This window comes from Muntiacus reevesi, chromosome 13 (assembly GCF_963930625.1).
Source record: "Muntiacus reevesi chromosome 13, mMunRee1.1, whole genome shotgun sequence".
In the NCBI taxonomy this organism is placed as follows: Eukaryota; Metazoa; Chordata; class Mammalia; order Artiodactyla; family Cervidae; genus Muntiacus; species Muntiacus reevesi.
The window spans coordinates 63146084-63164062 of record NC_089261.1 but is presented as its reverse complement, the minus strand read 5'-3'; the positions used below and the strand labels follow the sequence as shown (position 1 = coordinate 63164062).

Here is a 17979-nt window from a genome sequence, read left to right as displayed (position 1 = left end):
ACATTTCTTTCTTGAGGTACACTTTGCATTATAAGTTCTGTCATTTCCTGAAGAGATGGCTGATTAATAGATCTTGAGTCATCATAGCTCAAGATCACAGCTTGAGTCATCATAGCAAAGCAGTAGAATGGAAGTTCTTATCCTGTCTTTGGTATTTGTTTACTACATTATGGTTTTAGACATACTTCTTATCCTCTTTTTATTTACTTCTTCATCTATAGCACAGGAATGGGAAAATGGTAAGCTTGACTCTCTCTATATATATGTAGACACACACACATATAATTGTAGCTTTGGGTATTATTTTATTTCTATTAGATAAAAATGATGTTGTAAACAAACATGAGAGTGATAAAATACTATAGATACGTTGGTTAAGTAAAGAACTATTATGAGTCCTTTTAAATGGCCAGATCACTTTAGTTTAATGAGCACTCAGCCAATGAGACCACAGATTACTCTGGTGCGGTTTCACATAGTTCTGACTTTCCAGTCAGATAACCTTGTGCATTAATTTTGACTCTGTCATTTACTGACTGTGTGAGCTAAGACATTAATGTCTCATGTGAAAATCAGGATAATAATGGTGCCTACCTATAGTAATGAGGAGTAAATGGGATTTGATAAGTGTAAAGTGCCTGTTAGGTGAGTCCATACTAAATGTTTAATGATGCAGCTATTATTGTTACTTTAAAATGAAGAGTAATTTTTTTATTTTAAGTAATCTCAAGGATTACTCAAGGAATGCTTATATGTCCCATGCTTACTCTGGAATTCTAACCTGCCTTATGGCCTTGATCCAGTCGACTGCTCTGTCAGAATTCTGGAGGCTATCTCTTAGTATCATACAAGTGGCTTTCCCAGGAAGTAGCTGTTTTATCTTTATCCTATTGCTCAAAGCATGGACATAGGCTTTTCTTTTTCTCCTTTGTAGACCTTGCAATGATGAAAGACATCACAGTGCAGAAAAGGAAAGCTCATTACTGAGTTTTGCATCTGCTCTTTCATAGGCCACACTCCTGCAGAGGAGGTTTTCTCTTGACCTCTCTCTCTGTTGGCTTTGCCAAGTTGCAGGGGCTTGTTCAGCTCCCTCACATAGAGATCTCCTTTGATCACATTCCTTCTTCTTTTAGTACAGGCTGACTTGCATCCAGTCTTAGAATAAAAAGAATGCTGGTTCTTACTAAGTCCAGGGTTCACCTTTTTTCCTTCTTCTGGTTAATTGACAGTGGGACCATCAAACTCCTTAAGGAAAATTCTCACTCTGGCTTATCATACATGTTCTGGTTTATCTTTCACACCTGGACTCTTTAGTCATAGTATTTCTCAGTACATTTCCAAAGTCAGCTGTATTCATTCTGGAATGCACTATTTTTAGAGATTCTTCTAGGGTGTGTTTTAACTTGTCTCACTTCCTATTTTAGCTTCTTGATAATGGCCAGATTAAGAACTGGGCTCACAGCATTTTCTGCTCTCAGTCTTCTATGGGGGGTAACTTCTGAATAGAAAGTATACATGTCTACACAGGGCACATGCATGCATGTACATATTTTTTTTAAAAAAATCATCCTTTTTAGAATAACATGTGAAGCTAAAGAAGCTTTCATTGTTGGGACAAAGGAAAACCATTCCAAAGTCAGATGTCTCTGACTTTGAAAATTATAAGTGATGCTTCTCCAGCTCCAAGAAACAGAACTATGTTACTGGGCACTCTGTTAAAGGTAGAAAGCTAGAAAAAAGCAAAGGAACTATGGCCCAAGTGAAATGGAATTCATACCTGTGAGCAATGCTAATCAAATTAAATGTGAACTGAAAAATATATTTTCTTCATTGTGTTCTCATTAGATTCTAATAATGTAAAATATAGTCTTGATAGAGAACTAGATATCTTACTGCTGTTTAAAAATCTCTTCTAGGAAAATGTCTGACTATACTCCTTACAGATAGATAAAGCCTGTATTTAAGGTTTCAGTTTATGATATATCCTAGTTATCTTAACAGTTGTACAAATCAACTATTTATATGTTAAACCATTTATAAAAACCTTTGAGGAATAATCTTTTTAGGAAGGAAATGGGTAAAAATACATTAGGCACCCAAGGAAGATATAAAGAAGCTTGTACTGGTTTACTTAAAAAAAGAGAGAGCTCTGGTAATTGCAAGTCTTATTCTGTTATTCTTAAAGTTTTTTATTTGAACTGTTCTCATCTTTTTGCCTCTATTTTGCTATATTTTATTTCTTCTATCTTAAATGAGCCCTTTCTTCTCCATGAAAAGATACTTAGCCTCTAGTTCCTTTGTGAAACTCTCACTGGTTCTGAATAGTTCTTTTCTGTTCTTTCCAAGCACACTGTGAATATCTTTCTTAGCAAGTATCTCATATTGTAATTATTTTTACTCCATGTCTCTCAGCTACATTCAGATGATGGAAGACAAGGGACTGTTTTCATTATAGTTGCTTAACTTCATGACAGTCTACAGTAACTGTTGGGTGTTAGTGTATACGCCTGTCAACATTCTGATTGTTTTATGTCTATGCATATTGGAACTTTATGAAAAGCACATCACATTGCATCCTTTTTCTATGAGGAAACTGAGGCATGGGGAGGTTAAATACCTAGCTTGATCATGAATGTGTCCAAGCCAAGATTTAAACTCAGGTTGTCTAGCTCCAGAGTCTGTGTTCTTAACCACAGTATTAACTTTGGTTTCTTAAAGAATGAATTAATCTCTTTTTAACTTTTTGGTTTTCATGCTTGTTCTTGATCTACTGTTATTTGAAATTAAAATATATGTATACATATGTACACACACACACACTACTTTTAGCCTAGTACAAGTAAGATGCCCTAGTTTTGTATGATTTCCAAAAGACCTAATGGTTAGGTAGATACGTTGAGTTAATAGATTATAGGATTTGTTTAAGATATTTAGCTCTTATGCAAATTAACAAAAAGTAAAGTTTAAAAAATAAAAACTTTTGAATTTCTCTCTCTCTTTCACTGTATATGTGTTTATATGTATTTGTGTATAATTATAATCTTACGGGAAGATATACTTGCCTCATTATGAATTTTAGAATATAGTTATTTGAATTTAACTCTATTTAAATTTCCTGTCAATTTTATTTTATTTATTTTATTTTTTAAAAATATTTATTTGTTTATTTGCACCAGGTCTTTACTTGCAGCATACAAACTGTTTAGTTGTGGCCTGTGGGATCTAGTTCCCTAGCCAGGGATTGAACCCCGGTCCCCTGCACTGGGAGCATGGAGTCCCAGCCACTGGACCACCAGGGAAGTCCCAAATTTCCTGTCAATTTTATTGATCACTGATACTAACCACATTTTACTTTATCTACCAAACTGATATATAATGTATGCAGGCATTGTTAAAGAAATCAGGTTGTCTTTATGAAAGCTATTTTGTTATTTACTTAAAAATTTTTTAATTTTCATTGTTAACAAGTAACTCTAATGTAGCAGTGAAATAATGTAAACAGTGTTGTATGTGCATTTTACATGCAAGTGGAAACTGTAACCAAGGTGTTGACTTCACTTTACAAATATGTAAAAGCTTTTGAAGCCCCTTTTTTTATTCTCTAAAGTAAAATATTAGAACATATATTAGCCCTCAGATTATTTAAAAATATTGTTTGAAGTCTGCAATTGTAAAGATAAGAACCCAACACATTGTATCCAGTCCATTAAAACAATAAGAAATGGAAGCAATACTTTGATAAGTGTTCTGCCTGTTTTCACCTTGAATGCTATTATCAGGGGGATGATACTATATCTATTTCATTGGCTTAGACTTTTTCATGCTGAGAGAAATCAATACTTCGAAGCATTGGATGACAGAAGAATCACTTTAGAATTAAAGGTGGCTGTCACACATTGTCATTGGTTGACTTTCGTTTGCTGTTGCGTTTTTTAAGCTTTTATTTTTCTAAGTTTTTCAGGAGGCTCTGTCACATTCCCACAGAAAACATTTTTTTATTTTTAATGGTTGGACTTTAAATCTGAATTGAGATTGAGTGCAAAGACCTCCAAAATTGAACTGTTGAAAAGCTTCTTAATTTGTTGTCCTTTAGATGATGACCCTTTTAAATGGTTTACAATGAGACAAACACTTTATAGTGTAAGTGATTTTGAGATAAATTGGGGCATAAGGTAGTACACTTACAAGTGTTTACCAGAAAGTGTGTTTATTTAACTAAAAATATAATACTGTGTATAGCCATGAAAACGAATGAAGATAGAACTTTGTCTTGAAAAGGAATGATGTATAAGTTGATTTTATTTACATAGGCACTACATTCATGTTAACATGACTACACCTGTAGAAAGCAGCCAAACAGTAGAAGAGAGGAATTTCTTTATCATATAAGTCATTACTTTTTAAATTTGAGTATAAATTTCTTTTAAAAACTGAAGCACAAAACGTGTGAAGCCAATGCATTTCAATTACTTAATTAAAAATAAATGTTAGTAAATTAGAATAATGGGTTATAAAATATTTTAAAGATTTTAGCCTTGAACTTTTTAACTGAAATTTGTTTTTGTATCACAATATTATGCAAACTTAATGAAAACTTGCTTTATAATCTGTTTCTATAAAATATACTCTAGAAAAAAGTATGCATTTAACATTAATTTACCTCCTTTTCTTAGCTGAAGTGGTTGTGAGAAGCCTTGTGCATTTATATATCTAATCACAACCTTTTTTTGTTCCATTAAGCTAAATAATGTCATTTTCTCTAATGACTTACTTGCTTTTGTTTTTTTTTCTTTTAATGCGTAACTCTGTGTTTTTTAATCATTGTAATTTCTTTTCCCATTGTTGAACTTTACAAAAATTGAATCAAAATTGGTTCTCTCTGGCATTTTTAGTTCCAGTGTTATGTTTGTGAGATTCATTTCATTTGCTACGTTCTCTTTTTCATTTTCAGTACCGCGTGTTATTCTGTTTCATGACTAGAGCAGTGGTTTTCCATAATCGCCTCTGCTGTTGGTTGACAGTCCATGTTTAGCTGTTAGTATCAGGATCAGTGCCGCTTTACTGTCTGTTGGTGCACACGCTCATGTTAGTTTGCAGGGTGGATTTGTTGTTCGGTTGCTCAGGTGTGTCCAGCTCTTTGTGACTCCATGGACTGCAGCGAGCCAGACTCCACTAGCCTTCACTGTCGCATGGAGCTTGCTCAAACTCATGTCCATTGAGTCAGTGATGCCATCCAACCATCTCATCCTCTGTTATCCCCTTCTCCTTCTGCCCTCAATCTTTTCCTGCATCAGGGTCTTTTCCAGTGAGTTGGCTCTTTGCATTAAGTGGCCAAAGTAGTGGAGCTTCATCTTCAGCATCAGTCCTTCCAGTGAATATTCAAGGTTGATTTCCTTTAGGACTGACTGGTTTGATCTCCTTCCAGTCCAACGGGCTCTCAAGAGTCTTCTCAATCCCACAATTCAGAAGCATCAATTCTTTGGTGCTCAGCCTTCTTTATGGTTGAACTCTCTGGAAAAACCATAGCTTTGACTATGTAGACCTTTGTCTGAAAGTTATATCTTCACTTTTTAATATGCTGTCCAGATTTGTTACTTCTTTCTTTCCAAGGAGCAAGCATCTTTTAGTTTCATGGCTGCAGTCATCGTCCTCAGTGATTTTAGAACTCAGGAAATTAAAATCTGTCACTGTTTTCAGTTTTTCCCCATCTATTTACCATGAAGTGATGGGACTGGATGCCATGATTTTCGGTTTTTGAATGTTGAGTTTTAAGCCAACATTTTTACTCTCTTCTTTGACCCTCATCAAGAGGCTTTCTAGGTCCTCTTCATTTTCTGCCATGACAGTGGGTATCATCTACATATCTGAGGTTGTTAATATTTCTCCCAGCAATTTTGATTCTGGCTTGTGATTCATCCAGTTTGGCATTTCACATGATGCAGTCTGCATATGAGTTAAATAAGCAGGGTGATAATATATAGCCTTGACATACTTCTTTCTCAATTTTAAACCAGTCCATCGTTTCATGTCCAATTCTAACTGTTACTTCTTGACCTGCATGCAGATTAATCAGGAGACAAGGTGGTCTGCTATTCCCTTATCTTTAAGAATTTTCCACAGTTTGTTGTGACCCACACAGTCAAAGGTATCAGCATTGTCAATGAAGCAGAAATCAATTTTTTTCTGGAATTCCTTTGCTTTTTCTGTGATCCAGTGGATTTTGGCAATTTGATCTCTGGTTCCTCTGCCTTTTCAATTTCAGCTTGTACATTTGGAAGTTCTTGGTTCATGTACTGCTGAAGCCTATCGGGAAGGATTTTGATCATTACCTTGCTAGCATGTGGAATGAGCACAGTTTTACAGTAGTTTGAACATTCTTTGGCATTTCCTTTCTTTGGAATTGGAATGGAAAACTGGCCTTCTCCAGTCCTGTGGCCAGTGCTGAATTTTCTATTTGTTGACGTATTGATTGCGGCACTGTAAAGCATCATCTTTTAGGATTTGAAATAGCTCAGCTAGAATTCCTTCTACTTCATTTCATACTATGAACTAGCTTTGTTCATAGTAATGCTTTTGAGGCCCACTTGACTTCACATTCCAGGATGTCTGGCATGGTGACTGACCACCTCATCATGGTTACCCTGGACATTAAGACCCTTTGTGTGTAGTTCTGTGTATTCTTGTCACCTCTTCTTAATTAATCTCTTCTGTTTCTGTTAGGTCCTTACTGTTTATGTCCTTTATCTTGCCCATCCTTGCATGAAATGTTCCCTTGCTATCTCCAGTTTTTTCGAAGAGATCCCGAGTCTTTCTCATTCTCTTGTTTTCCTCCATTTCTTTATATTGTTCATTTAAGAAGGCTTTCTTCTCTCTCCTTGCTATTCTCTGAAACTCTGCATTCAGTTCACTGTATCTTTCCCTTTCTCCCTTACTTTTCACTTCTCTTCTTTGCTTGGTTATTTGTAAAGCCTCCTCAGATAACCACTTTGCCCTCTTGCATTTCTTTTCATTTGGAATGGTTTTGGTCACTGCTTCCTGTACAGTGTTATGAATCTCCATCCATTGTTCTTCAGGCACTCTGTCCATCAAATCTAATCTCTTGAATCTATTTGTTACTTCCACTGTATAAATTTAAAGGATTTGATTTAGGTCATACCTGAATGGTCTGGTGGTTTTCCCTGCTTTCCTCACTTTAAGCCTGAATTTTGTGATAAGGAGCTGATGATCTGAGTCACAGTCAGCTCCAGGTGTTGTGTTTGCTGACTGTATAGAGCTTCTCCATTTGGCTGCAGAGAATATAATCAGTCGGTGATGTCCATGTGTAGAGCTGTCTCTCCTGTTGCTATGACCAGTGGTTTCTCATGACAAAACTTGGTTAGCCTCTGCCCTGCTTCATTTTGTACTGCAGGGCCAAACTTACTTTCACCTCCCGGAATCTCTTGACTTTCTACTTTTGCATTCCAATCCCCTATGATGAAAAGGATGTCTTTTTTTGGTGTTAGTTCTAGAAGATCGAGTAGGTCTTCATAGAAGCCATCAACTTCAGCTTCTTCAATGTTTGTGGTTGTGGCTTAGACTTGGATTACTGTGATGTTGAATAGTTAGCCTTGGAAGGGAACCGAGATCATTCTACCATTTTTGAGATTGTACCCAAGTACTATATTTTGAACTCTTTTGTTGTCTATGAGACCATTTCTGGTAGTTGTGTAGTGGTATGTCACTGTGTTTTATTTTGGATTTTCTTTACAAATTAAAGTGTACATCTTTTCTCCTGCTTGTTATGTATTATTTTTTTAAAAAGAATTTTTGTGCAGTACCTATTTGTCTTTTACCTGGTTTCTTATTAGTTCTCTCTCTTACTGCTTATCTACCTTACTGATTTATAGAGTGCATTGACCTACTTGGCATATGCGCTAATTTTTTCAATATGAATATTTAAACTACTTTCTTTCCTGTTAGTGCCTTGACTATTCATTTTTAAGAACTTCTTAAATATACTTTATTGAGTGATTTATATATAATATACTCACTTCAGATATACAGTTGGATGAGTTTTGACAAGTGTATATATCTTTGTTGCTGTTACAATCAAGATATGGAAATTTTCTGTCACCTTGGGGAATTCGCTTTTGTTTCAGTGTGGTCAGTTCCGCTGCACATACACAAACTGGTGGTGGTGGTTTAGTCGCTCAGTCGTATCTGACTCTTTGCGACCCCACCGACTGTAGCCCCCCAGACTCCTCTGTCCATGGGATTCTCCAGGCAAGAATACTGGAGTGGGTTGCCATTTCCTTCTCCAGGGGATCTTTCTGACCCAGGAACTGAACCCGGGTCTCCTGCCTTTCAGGCAGTTTCATATACATACCTAACTGTAGGCAACTGCTCATCTGGTTTCTGTTATTACAGATAGTTTGGTGTGGTATACAATTCCATATACATTACATAATGGGTGCTCTAATGTCTGGATTGTTTGGGTCAACATACGATTCTTGATACTAATCCACATTGTTGTTTGTGTGTTACTCTTGTTTTTTATATTGCTAAGCAGTACTAATTTGTTTATCCATTCCTCTGTAGGTGTATATTGGGTAATTTCCAGGGTTTGGCTCTTACGATTAAAAGCATTATGGGCATTTTCATACAATTCATTTTTGTGCAAATATGTTATCATTCATTTGGAGGAAATTACCTAGGAGTATAATTGCTATGTGCTGTTGCAAGTTTATATTTAGGCTTAGGAGAAGCTGCCAGGCTATTTTCTAGACTAGTTGTAGGTTTTACCCTTCATCAGTCTAGTTGGTAGGTATGAGAGTTCCCTTTGTTCCACATCCTTGCCAATATTTATTGTCAGTTCCTGTAATTTCAGCCCTTCTAGTGTATATATAACGATAGAGTGTTGTGGGTCTTTGTTGAATTTCTCTGCTGACTATGCATTTTTTCACATACTTATTAGTCATTTGTGTATCTTTTGTAAAATGTCTAGTCAGATCCTTTGTTTATGGTTTTAAATTTCTTTGTCTTTATTGCACTGTAGGAGTTCTTTATATTTCCTGTAAGGAACTCTTTTGTCAGTTATACGTATGGTGAATGTTTTTTCTCGTTGCCTTTTCATTTTTGTTTTTTCTTTATTCATTTACTTTTAATTTCTTTCTTAATTGCAGGAAAACTGCTATACAACATTGTGTTGGTTTCTGCTGTACAACATCGCGAGTCAGCTGTAATCACACGTGTCACCTCCCTTTTTAGCTTCCTCCCCTCCTTGCCCACCCCTTTAGGTCACTGCAGAATGCCAGGCTAGGCCCCCACTTCTCACTTGGTATTTGTTTTACTCACGGGAGTGCATATATGTTGATGTTACTTTCTCCATTCGTCCCACTCTCTCCTTCCCTCACTGGCCTTTTCGTTTTCTGAATGGTGATTTTTACAGGGCAGATTTTATAAGTTTCACTGAAGTCCAATTTGTCAATTTTTTTTTATGGTTATGATTTTCTTTTACACTCTCCACTCTATGAATTTTAGTTTAAGTATTCTCTACCTACTTGAAGTTCATAACATTTTCTGTTTTATTTTTCTAGAAGTGCTAAAATTTTAACTTTTACATCTATATTTTTTATTCATTTTGGATTAAACATTTCGTGTGTGGTATGAGGTGAAAACAAGATTTTTTCTTTTTTTGCTCCTTTGACAGTGGCCAGGCATTTCAGTACCAGTTGTTGAAAAGCACTCTTTTTTCATTTCGTAACCTATGCTGTCTTGATTTCTTATTTTACAGTGTGATTCAAAGAGTATAAAATTCTACAGTTTCATCTCTCCTTTGTAAATTTTTTTTTCTTTTTTGTTCAGATATATTTTAGACTCAGCTGTCAATGTATCCTTAAGAAAACCTCCTAAAGTATTAATTAAGATTGGGTTGAATCTATATAAAACCAATTTGAAAAGTATATATTTTTTTTTAATACTGAGATTTTAAATCTATGAGCATTGTATATATCCTCAGTTATTTAGTCTTAGTTTCTCTTAGCAGTGTTTTATGGTTTTCATTGTGTAGACTTGAATATGTTTTTATATCCTGCTAAATATTTCACTTTATTAATGGTATTATTAATTGTTTTTGAGTTATTTATTGCCAGCATGTAGGTACATAATTAACTTTTAGTATATTGATCTTTCATCTAAGAAACTTGTATTATATATTCTAGTAGTTTTTTCTTAGAATGCTCAGAATTATAACATGGAGGAACGTATATACAAATAAAGAGTCTGTTAGTCTTTCCTTTTCAAACTATCTTTTTGCTTACTTGTTTATTTTTTGTTGCATTCTGCTGGTTAAGATCTCTTTTCCCATATTGAACAGAAGTCATGAGAGAGGACATAGCCCTTTATTTCCAGTTTTAGTTGAATAATTTTTATAGATGTCCTTCCTAAGGTTTAGGAAGTCTCTTGTATTCCTGGTTTGTGGAGTGCTTGTTATTTAATTAATTAATTAATCTTCATGAAAGGGTTTTGAATGTTAATTGATTATTTAATTAATTGCTTTTAAAAAATGATTTAGATATGTTTTTCTCCCTTTTTTCTGTCTTAAGGTGAATTTTATACTGGTTTATATTTAAATATTAAATCAACTTTGCATTCCATAGATATACTCTACTTCATCATGGTGTATAGTCTGTTTTATAGATAGCTGAATGGTAATATTTTGTTGAGTTTTTGTGTTTATTTATGCAAATTGTTATTATTTAGCTTTCTGTTCCTTTAATGCAAAATTAGTTGCAGTGTATTCCTTAGCTTCTGTCATCTGAGTTTAAGATTTGTATTATTTCTTCCTTAAATATTTAATATTTTCTAATATATTTAAATGTATAAATTTTACTTTAAATACTGTTTTATCCAGTTCCCACAGTTTTTTTCTGATTTTCTTTGTGATTTCATTTTTGATCCATATTTTTTATTTGGAGATGTTGTTTAATTTCCAATTATTTTGGATTTTTTGAGGTTTTTTCCACCTTTTATATTCTTTAAATCAAAAGGACGTCTAGATTTCCATATATTTTCCTCTGCATGAGTTCCTCTTCTCTAGTAGTTTGTCTTTTAAATTTTCCTCGTACCTTCTCAGTAGACATCTTTAAACTTGTTTCACATATAAAAGCTATAGGAGAAGTGCATTTTCCAGCCCTTGAAAATGTCTTGACACTATTTGGGTAGTAGTGTATAATCTAGTATATCTGGCAAATAGAGTCTGGATAGATAGTAATGTAAAAGATAATATTCCACTTTATAGATGGCTACACATACACAGATCTAGGCAGTAAAATTTGCTTCTAATTTTTCAATATCTTAAACAATTATGTAGTTTTTGAGGATGGGATCTATACTTATATCTATGTTATTCCAAAGCAAATTTTTCTAGAAATAATTCTGGGACTTCTCATAAAAGGACAGAAGATTATTTCAAGAGCTGAGTTGTGAGCAAATAAAGATCTACATTAGGGCTGTGATGAGTGGTTAGAGGTTTTGCTGGGAATGATGAGATATGATGTGAGGGAAATTGAAAAGTCACAGATGACAGAAATAGAAAACCTTTCCCTTTTCAGTGTAATAGCATGTTTGGGATAAAGATGGTGGGTTGTATGTTTTAAATTTTAGGTACTTATTGAATGATTGGAGACTGTCCTACAGATAGAAATGTGGGATCTGAATTTGGGAAACAGCTGAGTCAGACATGAAAAACTTGAAGCTACATCTAAATTGATAATAGCAGATGATGATGGGAGTGGATGATATTGCCAAGGGACGTATGACAAAGCCTTGAGAAAATGCAAGCATCCTGGGAGATAATGAAGAGAAAGTCTGTCCACCAGGAAGGTCATCAGAGTGATGGCAGGAGCATAATAGAGAAATCTGCTTGATTTTAAGTTCATTTCTCTCTGAGCTTTCATACAAAGGACAAATAGTAAACTTAGAGACATATCTCTGAAAGGAAAGGATAAATGTGATATTGTCTTTACTTAAGATCCAGAGTAGTTATTTGAATTATAATTGATCAGTCTAAATTGCTCCTCTCTTCAGTTAAGTGAATTTTTTAAGAACTAGATTTATCTTATGTTTTATTAATTCTGTATTAATAAATCTTAGATTTCTTTAGCAATATTCAAATTCAAATCAAATGTATTTGAATTAGTTGCCAGGATGCTTTTTTCTGTTTTTTTAATTTTAAGATTCAGGTTGGGCAGGAGGGTCATTGTTGTGATGCTATATTACTTAGTTCATGTGTTGCTTAAAGTAGGAAAACAGAGAAGTTGATGTGAAGTAAAATTGAGTGAAAGTCCTAGACCTGGTGGGCTTCCCAAGTGGCGCTCATGGCAAAGAACCCTTCTGCCAATGCAGGAGACACAAGAGACTTGGGTTCAATCCCTGGGCTTGGAAGATCCCCTGGAAAAGTAAATGGCAACCCACTCCAGTATTCTTGCCTGGAGAATCCCATGGACAGAGGAACCTGGTGGCCTACAGTCCATAGGGTCCAGAGTCTAACGCAACTGAAGCAATTTAGCAGGCACTCACTAGACCTGGCCCTTGAATTTATTGATAGATGGTACATTTTGGTAAGGTCTTTTGGGATACCTCCACTTAACCCTTAAACACAAGCATACACTCACACACATATTCCTTCAATAAGTAACATGTGTTTGATCTTCAGGCAAATATTCCTCATCTGTATTTGACTTTGAATGATATGTCATATGTTGAATATGTTATTGGTTTTTTAATAAGAATAAAATTGCATTTTAAAGATGCTTTTAAGAATAGATGCAAGTTCATTATATCGTTACAAAACATTCTTGTTTGGTTTCCTTTTATCATGTTTTAAGGTTAGATGTGACTCTAATGTTCCCCAATGAGACAGAGATTGATAATCAGGAGAGAATAGCCCTTTAATGTGATTTATTTGTATAGATTTTATGTCAGATATGAGAAGTTGCTGTTTATATTATAAAGGAGGATCCATTAAAGAGCACTTTAAACCATTTTGCTATTTAACTTACTACCTTGAACTCTTCTTTTTAGAATTATGCCTTTTTATGCAAACTTCAGTTGCTTACCAAATGTTTTGAAGAATATGATTTGATAAAGTTAAACTAGTCTAGTATTAATAAAGTACATACAGGTAGCCTATTTAATAATGTCTTTTTTGGTAATTTTGGTACATTTAATATGAAGGTATCTGGTGTTTCAGGGGAGTATTCAGACCAATTATTTTTCAATTTCCATCAGTAATCTTAATTCCCTCTTATCATCAGGTGAGGTTAGATAAAGGCACACTGTGCGTCCATTAGGGGATGTTTAAGCTATACATGTTCTCGCAGTGTCTGCTGTTTTGTCCTGTGGTTTCAGCGTGTGGTTGACTTTGATGTGAAGTAACCTACAGAGTGCTGCCTAGTTCTGGGATGAATCTCTGAAAATATCACATAGTAGTTAACCTTTGTGTTAACAATGGAATAATTCCCTAGTTATCTTCACTTAAACTACTCCCTTCAAGTGTTTCTTAATCATATTTTCTTTTCTTTACTCAAATCATGATTTTAACAAACTGAACTATCTTGGAGTTTGTTTGGCTCAGGCTTTTATTTTTTAACGTGGTATCTGGCATTTGCCTGTGTGTGCATGTTCGGTCGCTCCAGTCATGTCCGACTCTTTGCGACTCTATGGACTGTAACCCTCCAGGCTTCTCTGTCCATGGGATTGCCTGGGCAACAATACTGGAGTGGGTTGCCGTTCACTTTTCCAGGAGATCTTCCCTACCCAGGGATTGAACCCGTGTCTCCTGCATTGCAGGTGGACTCTCTATCTCTGAGCCACTGGGGAAGCCTGGCATTTGCTTGTAGTATTTTATAAATGAATCTCGTTTCTAACATAATTTATTTTTTCCATATCAGTGCTTAGATAAAAGAAGTACTCTCCTTTTAACAATATACAGAAACTAACCTCCTAGAAATTGGCCAAAATCTTTTAAGTGTACGATCCTTAGAGGTAATATAATCCTCTCATTTTGGCAGTTGGGAGGACAGTTAGACCTAGCAAGGTAAAGTTGCTTAAGACTGATAAAGACTGCCAAAGATGATGCTTTAGTCTGGTTTTTTATGTTTCCCAGTCTTACGTTTATTCATATGTATAATAACATATTCATATATATTATATTATTTGTATTAAAGGGATTTTGCATCTGCAAATTTTGGTATCCATGGGGGTCCTGGAACCTTGCCCTCTCCCCCCCACACCCCCACCCCCACCACAGATAGCAAGAGATGACTGTACTTTTATTCCCAATTCCCTTCTCACAGTCTAGAATGGGGATTCTCCAGGGCAAAGGCTATCAAGCTGATTCAGCCTTTGATCTCAGTAGCCTAGTGTTCTGTACAAACCAAGAGATATTTGATTCTTTATGCATTTACATAAACACCATCTCTTTTGGGTTGCTTGTGGTATTAGGAACAGAAAACCCAGTTCATACTGGACTTCGGTGAATGAACAGGAGCTTATAGGTTCTTGTGAAAAGTCTTAAAGGAAAAAAAGGGTCTCACAGAAAGTTTAATTTAAAGGTAGGCTGATCTTTGGTTGATCCACAAGTTTACAATTCCATTCAGAGTAGGCTAGTTATGTAATCCTCGTGCCTCTGCTCCCTGTGGGTATTGTCTTCATCCGCAGGCTTGCTTCTCTTCTGGTGCAGAAAGAGCCCTCAGTACTGCTGGAACCATGCACTTCCTCTCTTACACTCTAAGAGGAAGGAAGGAGCTATCCAACTGGACTGACCTTTTAAGTAACAAGTTTACATTAATCATTATTTTTTTTTTAATTTTAAGCAATTAATTAGGTAGCGTAGCATCTTAAACATGAGACCACAAATGTCTGCATTCCAAAAGCAAAGAAATAAGCATCGTGGAAACTAGTGATTGTGTTGTATCTGATTATTGCTAAAGAATTCTAAATTTGTTTTGGCAAAATTGATGTCTAAGAAAGTACTGTTCAAACTTTAATTTAGAAATCACCTTGAGATCTCATTAAAATCCAGGTTTTGATTTAGTTGGTGTGGAGTGGGACCTATAATTCTGCACTTTTAATAAGTTCCTAGGTTATTCTAGTGCTGGTGGTCTATTTTGCGTCGCCAGGGCTTGAAAGACCACACTGTTGCTGGCGTTTTCTAAAGGTTTAGAGAACTAGCTCGGTTTACTACTGCAAACTGCCAGCGTCTCTTTTCTGGACCTGTGCAGTAGCCTGATAACTGATCTCCCTCCTTAAGCCTCTTGTTCCTCTGTAATTGTCTCTAAATGGAGCTGTGTTGATCATTTTAATATGTAAATCAATCACATCATTCCCCTGATTAGCCTACGGGTAGCCCACTGCGTTAGAATGGAATCTAAACTCCTTACCACAACTACACAGTACTGAGTGATGCAGCCCCTGCCTGCCTCCCTCTCCAGGCTGTCTTCATGCCGCTCTTCTCTTTGTTCACTTTGCTTTAGCTCTTTGCAACCTCCCTTCATGCTACTTGTAGTGTGGGCCCCACATCTTCACATCGCTGGCTTCTTCTCTTTATCAGGTCTCTGCTTAGATATTAACAACTTCTGAGTGTACCTTCTGAATGACAGAGAAATAAATTCTTGGGGGATTGTTGTACTGAGGCAGTAGATCACCAACTCTGTCAGTTCAGCTCATGAGCAATGTAAAAGTCACTTTAAATTTTTGTTTGGTTCTGTGCATATTAGAGATTATTTCATCATGCAATTAAAGGGGTTTTCCCCCATATTTTTATATTAATAGATGTTTCTTTTTCCTATCCAAGTCTCTGTGTGCCCAGTATTCAGCAGACAAACGAGAAGATGAGAAGATGTGTGATCATTTGATAAGAGCAGCTAAATATCGAGACCATGTCACAGCAACTCAACTAATCCAGAAAATTATCAACATTCTCACAGACAAGCATGGAGCCTGGGGGAATTCTGCAGTGAGGTAAAGAGATACCTTTAGGGTTTGGCCACTGATTTTCTGTGGAAGGACTAGGTTAAGATAAATGGCTTTGATCAAATGGATATGATCAAGACCAGATGAAGAACGGAGTAATTTAATTTTGTAATTTATCTTCTACTATGAATTTAAAGCAAAGGGGAAGGAGAAAATCAGTATGGGTGTAGTTATGGATTTTTATGGATATTTCAGTTTCCTTTAACTACTCTTAAAAGAATAATTGCTCGTGTATTTATTCATTTTGAAGTGAACTGTTAAGGGAAGTAGTTGGTTTAAACTATTTTACTTGCAGCACTTACATCTGAATTTATACAGGTATGCTATTTTATTTGAAGAAACGATTCCCTATTTACGTTTTTTAGTTTTTAGCATATAAATTTGAAAACATAATAATGTATGTTGTCTTACTGAGTTTTGTTGCAGATTACTGGGCTATGATGAAACAATACCATCTTTAAAATTTTATTTACTATATCTACCTCCTTTTCAGATTACTAAACTGAACAAGCAGTTTTTAGTTCTAATTTTAGAAACAAAATATATAAATTACTTTCTCAGACTAAGGAACTTAGATACGTCATAAAATTTAATCTTTTTGGAATACTTTATTCTACAAATTTTAGGAACATGTTTTGACTCATTAAAGTAATGTTAATGAAAAAGTTCATTTCACACTAGAAAAACATTTTTTTAGTTTCTCATTTCTGCATAAGTTTTTCTGGAAGACAACAACAACAAAGGAAAATAGTAAATTGCTTCTGTGTTATTTATAGGTGTAATTGGTTTCTGCTTATGTTTCAGGCAGTTTATGTGTTTAGCAAAGTCTAGTTTTAGAGATTTTCCAGTAAATAGAAAATGATTTTAGTTTTTTTAAAGCTGAACTTTATAAACTAGTTGAGTTAAAACCTGTTCTGGGATGTTTTTGAGTACAAGTATTTGCTAATATAGAGATCTATCTCATCATGCTTATCTTGAAAAATACTTAAAATGAATCTCGTTTCTTTGCATATCATTTTTGATGTTCAGGTCAAGGCAAACAGGTCAAGACAAAAGGACTGAGTAAAGGCAGAAACCGTGTTTGTTTGTTTGTTTTAATCGTATTCCAGCTGATCTCAGCTGCAAGAGTGGTCATGGGAATGACGTGAATTACTGGGTCAGAGCTTTCTAGTGCCTTATCTTGCAACATGTAAAAGTCCGTAGGTGTATATTTGGAGGGGGACTGAGGAAGAGGAGTTCTGCTGAGGGTTTTAGAGTTTCAGTATAATTTTAATATAACAGATGTGTTATAGTCATTTCAACACCAGGCTGTATATATTAGGGTTAGGTATATATTAGGAGATTACTTTGATGTATAGTGGTTGGCACATATTGGGAACTCAATGTGTGTTTGTTTGTTTTTTTAAGGCTTAATTTTTTTTTTTAACCTAAAGAAAGTTTTTGAATTTTTAAAATGAAGATGTTTAGGCAACTTAACACCAAATGGGTCTTTTTTATGACATCAGAATTCTTTCTAGTGATAACTATATCTTTGTATAGCATAGTACACCTGTGCTATCAACATGAAAGCATTTTTTTCTGAAGTGGTTTTTGTGTAATAAAGTATCTTGGAGAACTAAATGGACTGTGAAGTGTATTTGTCTAGAAATAATTAGTGTTTCTGTAATAGAGTTATTCAAAGGCTTCAAATCTGTTATTCTATAGAGCCAGAAAAAATGGAGGTAATTTCTGAAATTTTAATATTTTCCCAAATTGACAGAACATTTTTTACTTTTTTGCTCCCAAATGAAAACAGCTGTCAAACTGTTTGCTTTTAAATGCATACATTTTAAATTAAGAGCAACAACAAAGCATGCATCATTGAAAGGAAAATTAATATTAGTATTGATATTTTTCTGTATAAATCTCATAACTTACTTAGATTTTATTAAAAACAGTGCTGTAGCAAAAGCACATTGTGCCTCC

The 17979-nt window shown here is 35.0% G+C and overlaps 1 protein-coding gene across 3 annotated transcripts in view; it reads left to right on the top strand.

Annotated features, from left to right (window-relative positions):
* LRBA (LPS responsive beige-like anchor protein) overlaps nucleotides 1–17979 on the top strand; it is a 719345-nt gene that overhangs the window by 302913 nt on the left and 398453 nt on the right. For all 3 annotated transcript variants that reach the window (XM_065905003.1, XM_065905001.1, XM_065905002.1), the window contains exon 37: nucleotides 15836–16002. In XM_065905003.1, coding sequence (XP_065761075.1) covers nucleotides 15836–16002 — 167 coding nt within the window. The remainder of the gene's footprint in view (nucleotides 1–15835; nucleotides 16003–17979) is intronic.